General features: G+C 48.7%; 2 protein-coding genes across 2 annotated transcripts in view; both read right to left on the bottom strand.

Moving 5' to 3' along the window:
• Window positions 1-2,326: 2,326 nt before the first annotated feature.
• Window positions 2,327-3,904, bottom strand: LOC101417945 (protein FAM209). The gene is made up of 2 exons (XM_004484619.5): window positions 3,544-3,904; window positions 2,327-2,673 (listed from the first exon to the last, which is right to left on the bottom strand). Exons 1-2 carry the CDS (start codon window positions 3,790-3,792, stop codon window positions 2,407-2,409), a joined length of 516 nt encoding a protein of 171 aa, XP_004484676.1. The 5' UTR covers window positions 3,793-3,904; the 3' UTR covers window positions 2,327-2,406.
• A 1,591-nt stretch (window positions 3,905-5,495) lies between these two features.
• The window catches only part of RTF2 (replication termination factor 2), a 66,364-nt gene continuing 63,069 nt past the window's right edge, over window positions 5,496-8,790 (bottom strand). The window contains exons 7-9 of the mRNA XM_058287256.2: window positions 7,366-7,420; window positions 7,166-7,261; window positions 5,496-6,246 (exon numbers count right to left, since the gene is read on the bottom strand). Coding sequence (XP_058143239.1) covers window positions 6,089-6,246; window positions 7,166-7,261; window positions 7,366-7,420 — 309 coding nt within the window. The 3' untranslated portion in view covers window positions 5,496-6,088. The remainder of the gene's footprint in view (window positions 6,247-7,165; window positions 7,262-7,365; window positions 7,421-8,790) is intronic.

The following is an 8,790-nucleotide window of genomic DNA, read 5'->3' as shown; positions in this document are numbered from 1 at the left end:
AGGACCCCGGGCTCGGGCAGCCCCTTTCCGAGCCGTCACGGACTCCCTGAGGCCCCGATCCCGCACCTGCGCAGCCTGTGCGCGTCTGCTGCCCCCACCTCCCCAGCCCCATGGGGCTGAGCACCCCACAGAGAGGCCACGTTTTCAGCACCAGCCCCCAAAAGGGGGCACGTTCTTCTCATCAGCCCCCCGCACGGGGCCTGGCCCAGGGAAGGCGGTGAGTGTGTGGCTGGTGAAGGGGGCACTGCCGCTGCGGGGTGCGGGGTGCGGGGTTCCACAGCCTCTCAGGGTTCCCGTCTCTCACGGAGGAAACACCCAAAGTCCTTCCCGTGGTGGCAAGGCCCTCCGCCATCCGCGGCCCCGGCCCCGCTCCTACCTCCTGCTCTCCTCACTCGCTCCAAGCCCAGCCTCCTCGCTGCGCCTCCCTCCTGCCGCAGGCCTTCGCATCCCTCTGCCTCCCACTCTTCTCGCAGTCGTGCTTCACTCCCTCAGGGAGCCCCTCTGTCATGCACTGTTTAGGATCACAACCAGCCACCCCACTCGCCGACCCCCTCACACATCCTAGCCCCTCCTGGCTTTCCCCCTCTCCTCAGCACTGGCCCTCACTGACACACTTTATCATGTCTTTGTTTCCATCTCCCCCAGCAGAATGCAAGCTCCATGCTGGCAGGATGCTGGTCAGGGCTGTCTCCATCTCCTCATCCCAGTGCTACAGGGGTGCCTGGAATTAACACTTGAACGAATCATCGAGAGATGAATGTTAAGTCACCTTCTAATAAAAATAATGTTAGTATTACTACAAGGACTACAACTGCTAGTTGCTATTAGCAATGAAAGCACTGCAAGTACTATTACTTCACCTTCCACTGTTGTTACCAAAGGCCCCTGAAGCACAATCTTTGGGAGATCTTGCGCACACCCCCTCCTTTCTCTGAGTTAGGCTTTGTCTGCCATCTAGGGGCAGGTTCCAGTAAGTGCGATCCAAACATTCACCCCATCTAAGTCTAAGCAAGCTTGCTTCAGCACCTGTCCAGGCGTCCACGTGTGCATTCGTTCAACATCCTGCATTGACACTGCTGGTGAGAATGCAGATGGGTACAATGAATGAATTTAATTGAGATGAAACTCGAATAAGGTTGGTTAACAGTAACGTACCAATATTAATTTGGTTTTGATGACTGTACTCTGCTTAAGATGCAAATATTGGGAGAAGCTGGGTGAGGGGTAGATGGGAACCCTCTGTACTCTTGGTGCAACTTTTGCCTATGTCTAAAATGAGTTCAAAATAAAATCCTTTTTAAGACGTCTGGGCTGAGGACCTATTGCATGCCAAGCTCTATCCCAGATACTGGGGATCTGGAGCTTACATCCCGGGGGAGAAGGGACGCTCAATAAACAGGGAAACAGAGGGTGTCATGTCACACAGCACCAGGTGCCATGAAGAAAAGGATGAGGCAGGTGATGTGGGGAGCCAGGGGGCAGGGCTCCCCTAGCAGGTCAGGGCCACCCTCGCCGAGGACAGGCTCGGAGCCAAGACCAGGCCCCAAAAGATTTAACCCACGCAGAGGGGCCAAGTGCAAAGGCCCTGGGGCAGAAATGGGCCGATCTAGTGCAGGTGGGAGGAGACAAAGAGTCAAGCGCTGGGAGGGGACCAGAAGCCACACGGCTGGGTGGGCTGGAGCTGAGCGCTATGTTCTTAAGTGCCATGGGGAAGCTCTGGAGGGCTTGAGTTTGGGAGCCGTGCCTCTCACATTATTCACATACTAAAGGAGCTTACTGCCTCACTGCCTGTCTCTTACTACAACATAATGTGAAGTCTCTTATAATATTGGTCACTAATGCTCAATGTTTTTTAAAAGATGACTGTGGGCCAAAACATACGTGTATCATATGACCCAGCAACCACCTTCCCGGGCATTTATACCAGAGAAATGCAGAGCATCCACAAGATGGATGAATAAAAGGACTTTTCTAGGAATAAAATAATCAAATGATTTTAGAATCCACTTGACACCTCCTAATTTGACATATAAAGTTGTCTTTTGTAATAGGTCATAAAGAAACAAACTTTCTTCTTTTGCACAAACTGCCACCATAAAGAAACAAAGCCAGCGTTTGAAAGTGCTATCAGCATCTTATCCTCAGCTGCCCAAAGCTTCCATGGCACTGCAGTCAAGAATATACACTGGGTGCTACAATGCAGTTCTTGAAAAGCTTGAGAGGAAGAGAGAAGCACAAAAGCAAAATAAAAACTGCTACGGCCATCATTCTCACATTGTCTTCTAGTTAAAACAAGAAAAAAACGAAAAAAGGGCTCAAAGGAGAGTTTTCTTCAGAATAGTTTATTAGTTTGCATACTGTTTGCCAACACTCAACTTTCTCTCCTACTTCGACACACAAATCCGCTCACTCAGACTCTTCTCCCCATATTTCATATATTGTGACATTATCGCGTGGATCTGCGGGCACCTCTGTGTTTTGAAGCTTGAGGCTACTGCCAGTTGCCATGGCAACCTTAAGATGCCGCACCTTAGAGACGAATTTCACAAGGTCCATCTCGAGCTGGGTTAAGGAGTTGAACGCGTAGGCATAGTCCTTGCCGGGGGAGGTGTTTTGGTTTTTCTTTAGCTGACCGCGGAACGAACAGCGACGAAGGCCCGTAGGATTCGGATCCTGCCAAGAGAGACGCCGGGGTAAATGCGACCGCTGGCGTGGCCAGTTCCGACAGTTTCCTGAGTGCTGGACTCACCTGGGAGAGGATGCAGCCAGCCCCGCTCTCATCCAAGACCCGCAAACCCCGGCCCGCTCAGCCCCCACCTGCTGTTCTAAAGCTGCCCTGGAACGCCCACCCGCGCGTCCCCTACTGCTGTCCTTGGTGCTAAAAAGGCCGAGCCGGGCCGCTGCCACGAGACCACACGGTCCCCCAAGCCCAGCAGCTTTACTCTCCTGCCTGTACAGTTTGCCCCCCTCGCACCCTGAGGTGCGGGGTCTGTCCAGGAGAAAAGGCTGCCGCGCTTCTCTCCCCTTCCCTAACTGAAAGGGCCGTTTGGCCACTTCAGGGACCAGTTGTCACTTTTTTTACCCTAACCCTTTACTGTAGTTCTCATATTTCCTTTATTTGGGATAATGATTCCATTCGCATTTAGTTCAGCAACTTGTCAAATGCTGGGGGAATTTTAAAAATCAGGGTATAGCGAACCTGGTTTGGGAGTCATTTTGACTCTCACCAAGCTCTTGACTGTATCCTCAATTTGGCAAAAACTCACTTAATAGAAGAAATAATGAGCTGAGGTTTCATTCACCCAATAAACAGAAGGTCGTCTTCACCTTTTAGTGTCAACCTCTGTGGATTTGGGGATCATTGTCTTCACTGAGGACATGTCAGGAAACGAACTTGCCAACTTTGTCAGGACCTCGAAGTAGGTACTTTGTTCAAATTCGTTCTATTGAGCAGTCCTACCTACCCAGTCTAGAAAACCTGTTTCTCCAAGTTGGAAATTTCTGACACTGAATTCATGTGGCATAAAGAACGGGGCCTCTTACCTTACTCTTCTCATTATCTCCTCGAAACTTCAGTATCACATACAGCACAATAACAAAAAACAGCCAGAGCCATTTGCTCCCAAGCCAGCCTTGGGCATGCTCTGGTAGATTCTGCCTAATCCGAAAGTGCCCTCCACAGGGCACCTTGCCCTGGGGCTCTTTAGGTTTTTCTCTCAGAGAAGAAAACATAAAAGCACAGCCGCAGGAGAGGCAAAGAGGCAGGAACAGGAACCATTTCAGCGTACGCATGGTGGGTAGAGATGGGGGAAGAAGTCGCTCATGGTGGGTTGTGTGCCTGCACAACCGGGAGGCTGGGGGCCTAGTGCTGAGCTGTTGGTGATGTCACAAGGGCCCCCGGCCAGAAGCAGCTCCCACCATTGTGAGGCCTGCGGGGTCAAAGGTCGTGAGGCCCACAGCACCAGCCCGGGGACAGGACTTACAGGGAGATGAGGAATTTCCAGCAGGGAAGAGAGAGAGGATGCGAACAAGGCTGGGGTGCCACCTCCTTTCCAGTTCATTCTTTCTGGCCCTGGTGCTCTACTGGGACACGCCATCACCTATTTTTTCATTTGCTTGATCCAGACATTGTGGTGAGCAGTGAGGACATGGCACGTGCCCCGAGGAGCTGACAGTCAATTGGGAAAAGCAGACACGGAATCAGAGGTTACAAACTAGGGGCCACAGATGTGCTTTGTTTGGCCCACACTGATTTTTAAAAATAATTATTTGCCAGCATTTCAATTTGCCAACATCTAGGGGGATGGAGGGGGTGAGCGTCACTTTAAAAATCTAGTTCTGGCTTTCTTGGAAAACATGAAAGATCTAATAATTCTGGACCACATCGGACAGGCTACTCTGTGCTGAAGCCGAGTCAGGACTGCCCACGAGGTGGGTACATTCTCTCCACAGTCCCCACCCCTCCCTGTTGCCTCACCCTCACATGGACTCACCTAGCTGCCCAGCCCCTGTAGGTTTCTGAGTGTTCAATCCGTGTTATGGGTACCATTTAACAAAATTATGAGAAGAATAGAGAGTGTTAAGAACACATAACAAAGAGACTGATCTAAGTTAGAGTATCCAGGAAGGCTTTCTTGAAAAATGACATGTGAGCAGAGTTTGAGGGGTGAGTAGGAGCTGGCTGGGTGAAATGGGGAGGGGGTGACATCTAGGTATATATGAAGACCCCAAGGGAAGGCCACAGCCTGTGTGAGGGCTGAGGCTGACGCTGAATACAACTAGGACTCACTGGCCAGAATGTGTGAAATCATCCATTTTTAAAAATGACATGAAACAAACTAACTCTGGTTAAGGGAACCCAAGGCTTGTACTCACTCCCCTGGGTCATCAGCATCACCGTCGCCTGACGTAGGGCCTGAGCTGAGTATGGAATAATCCAGGGTCTATGGGCCCCCGGGCCTGACTTGTCTGCGCTCTGGGGAGTGACAAAGGTCTGCCAGGCTTCTAGGAACAAGGGGGATGTTTCGGGTTGCACTGAGCAGAGCATTCTACACACTGGAGGGTCTGGGCAGGATCAGGAGGGGTGTGGGTCCAGAGGGCTGGGGGGGAAACGAGCCCCAAGACTTGAGTCTTGAGAGCAGAGGCTGCAGGCTGCAGGGCCTGTCTTTCGGTTTGAGGACTGACCCCTAAAATCACGTTTTCCGTTTCCTGCCCTGCACCACACATGCTGGTGGGAAAGCCCTGAGGGCATTTGGAGGTGCCTCCCCACCCCCAACCCCCCATTTGCATGTAGCCCGTATTTGAGGTCAGCTACCCCAAAGGGTACTGCAAAATGTGGTGCTTACAGTGTGGGGCACAATAAGGTGCAAATGGACTTGATTTACCAAAGGTAACCCCAAAGAAAGGCTCAGTAAGCATTTCTTAAAATAACACGTGACCTTTGTGATTTGGGAATGTTTATGTGCATTTAGTGACAGGTATCACATCATTAGGCACCCAATGAAAACTCTCTTTTATCTTGAAAATGATGAAGGCAATTACCAGACACACAGGGCCCCTGCCCCTTCTGGGGCTAGAACAGAGCAGTGAGTCCTTGAAGACTCCACTGGACATCGCACACACAAAACTCTTCCTTTCTAAAAGCTCAGCTTCACATGTCCTACTATTTTATTTACTGTTGGTGGCAAAACCATTCAATTTTACCCAAAATGAGCCAACCACACACCTATATGGAATCTGGAGTTTTGTAATTATTTCAAGCATAAAAAGTGCAGCCAACACTACTTTCTTGGCCGTGGAAAGGCCTAAGTGCGGCGGCAGCCGGAAGCAAGCATAACTGCAGGCCTGGGAGGAAGTCAAAGGTGGGCAGGTGCCCAGCGCGGTCCCTCTGCGAGCCACACTCCCACGTCCCCTCCCGGACCCTCGTGGGCAAGAGTGATCACAGCCGGCTCGCCACTTTGGAAGGACAACTTTATAACACCGAGCAGACGGAGCTCCGCCAGGTGAGCTACACACGCTCAAGTGAGGACAAAGACCTGCCTACAGGGAGAAGAGCCTGGCGGGGGAGGCGCTGCAGCCACCGCTGCGCTCAAAAGCAGTACGATGTGTGGGTGACCCAGTGGGCCGACTCCTCCTTGGAGCGCTTGGCCGAGCTGTGGGTCGTGAAAAGGGACTTGTAGGCTTCGGACTCCTCGCTCTCAGCGATGGACCGCTTCCCGGCTTTTCCAGAAGAGCTCCCATTAGTTGCTGGAAAGTGAAAAATCAAAAATTTTAAGACTGGGACAAAAGACCATTCCAAACATCACTTTTTCAAAAGGGGGGAAAAATTTCATCTGTGAATCCCCAGCACTTTCTTCTGACCTTCTTGGGAAACACACTGAACTATAGCATGTCTCAACTGCCAATTCCTAAAAAGGAGACAAAGTTACCCGATTTAAATCATTTAAAATAACTAGTATCTTTACTAGCTAACAATTACTTAGTGCCTCCTAAATGCTGGGATTAAATTCTATAACCCACACAGAGTGGGTCCAATTAGCCCCGTTTACAGGGGGAGTTTTGAGGGGCCGAGGGGCTGCCTGACCCAGGCAGGTTGGATGCACCAAGTACAGGGCAGCGGCTGGGACCCAGAGCCCCCAGCTCTTTTCACCGCCACAGACACTCTCTACTACACGACATCACTAGATGTATTCTTTTCCCTAACAAAACTGGGTTTTTCTTTTTGTGGAAATAAAGCTAGTAAGAAACACCCTGACTTCTGGAAATGGGTCTGTGATAACTGGTCAATCGGCGGGCAGAGGGAAGGGGCTCCCAGAGCCAGGCGGGTGCACTGAGAGAGCTGCCCTTGAAGAAATTAGGAACAGCCTTCCTCTGGTCCACGGTCTCTAAGGGATGCTCGAGGCCAGCTGTCGAGGCCTCTTTAGCCTGGCACTGGTGAGAACGAGTCAGTTAGCATTTGGGGACAGAGCTGGAAATCCTGACAGGGTTCCTGACTTGAGGCATATTACACCTTTCTTAGTTACTACCCTCAGGAGAGGTCAACATACTATTTAGACAGAGGACTTTGGACAAACTTGAGTTTCCCCTTCACTCATTCCGATAAAACCCCTAACCATCCGGATTTCCAGCTTTCTAAACAGCTTGTTTTTGTTTCAACAGGCCCCACCTGCACTTTTGTGAGCTGTGCTGGTTTTCTTCTCTTTAGAATCAGGAGCAGTTTCTTCTGCCTTCCCTGTCTTACTTTTTGATGGTCCCGGGGATTCTGTAAAAGAAACAGCCAGCAAAATAAAACCAAAACAAAGGTGTGAACTTAGGAAGGAGCCACATGGTCCTGTTTACTCAATCCAGTCCCTAGTAGCATCTTACCTTCACTGGCATCAGGCTTGGAGACAGACTCTGCCGCTTTGGGTTTCTTCATTTTCTGTAGAAAGGGAGAGAAGTCAGAGGCTGTGTGCAGCCTCCACTCTACCTCACACTCCATCTAGCTGCCTGCCACCCTGCGAGTCCTATTTGCCAGGCTGAGGCGGTACACTGAAGACATTTGCTCACCCCTTCCTTTAATTCTAAGCCTTAATCGCTTGCACGTGTTCCCAGCTATGCACTTTTTGCCTCACAATAGGTAGAAATCTGGCTTAGTTTTTTATTTTTATGCCCCCCAATCACAGTCTCAAATATTTTAAATGAAGATGACAGATTTCAGTGATAACAGTCAATGTTAATGGTGGCTACTGTCCACAAAAGAGCAGTTAAATGAATAATACCATAAATTACATATAGGTACACATCATCCAGCCAGCATAAATATTCTGAATCTTACCTATTCCAAGAACTCCTTTTTTGATGTTGTCTAACTGCTCTGATACACTCTGGATTATTCTTGTTTTAAGTTTTTAAATTTCAGGCACTAGCAATCTGTTACTTACAATAGTTATTTTGATCAGCAAAAATTTAAAAGGTCTACAATTATACAGCTATTCCCAAATTTATTCAATCACAGAAAAGACAAAGAGGACTATATTCAGAGAATGTACTTTAAAATGCCATTTTCCTTAGAATCCAAAAGGTGGTGCAAACATACGCAGTCTAACTCAGAAGGCCCTTTCTCAGGCAAAGATCTTGAACTTGGAATATATACAAACAATGTGATCTTTAAAATGCATATCAAAAAATAAAACCCTTTTCATTTCACACAAGGTATGCATTTAAATTTCAGAGGGTAATAGCCAGTCTTTCGGAGAACTGAGACAACTGTTTATTTCTTAGCCCTCTACTCACTACTGGAATAATCTGAATAAGCAATACAGAGAGGAAATTCTACGCCCTGTTTCCTGCTGCAGGGATATTTGGGAAATATTTTGGTATCCTGGTAGCTGTATCTAAGAGGCATTCCCAGGAGCTCCGATGAATATTTTGCACAGAGAGGGGTATGTAATTTCCACCGGGCTTTGCACAACTTGGCAGGAAGCCTGGGGCAGGGGAGGAAATTTAGCGAAAAAAAGAGCAAGAGAATGGTTTAAAGACTACATGAAAATCAGCGGTTTCCATTAAGTATAATTTTGCCCTTTTGTATTTTTTAGAGACTGAGTTTGATCAATGGCAGCAATGAAGAGCAGAGTCCTTTGAACAAAACATTCTTTGTCAAAAATACCTCAAACTTTTTTTCTTTTGTTTTTCTTTTATAAAACTACAGTAATTTAGAAATCCAACTTACAACGAACTCACTCACACGTATTTGCTTTTTAACCTTAACTCAGTACACAGAGGATTGACAGGCTCTTTAAATGTCCTTAA

The sequence above is a fragment of the Dasypus novemcinctus genome, chromosome 24 (genome assembly GCF_030445035.2).
Source record: "Dasypus novemcinctus isolate mDasNov1 chromosome 24, mDasNov1.1.hap2, whole genome shotgun sequence".
Classification (NCBI taxonomy): Eukaryota; Metazoa; Chordata; class Mammalia; order Cingulata; family Dasypodidae; genus Dasypus; species Dasypus novemcinctus.
Note: the sequence above shows the minus strand (reverse complement) of the source record. Positions and strands in the feature narration are given on the sequence as shown.

What these genes read in the sequence shown, in the direction of transcription:
- LOC101417945 (XM_004484619.5), bottom strand. Translation starts at nt 3,792, where the DNA reads ATGCGTACGCTGAAATGGTTCCTGTTCCTGCCTCTTTGCCTCTCCTGC. An exon ending in GAGATAATGAGAAGAGTAAG is followed by an intron (nt 2,674 to 3,543) that starts GTAAGAGGCCCC and finishes CTCTCTTGGCAG; the next exon opens with GATCCGAATCCTACGGGCCT.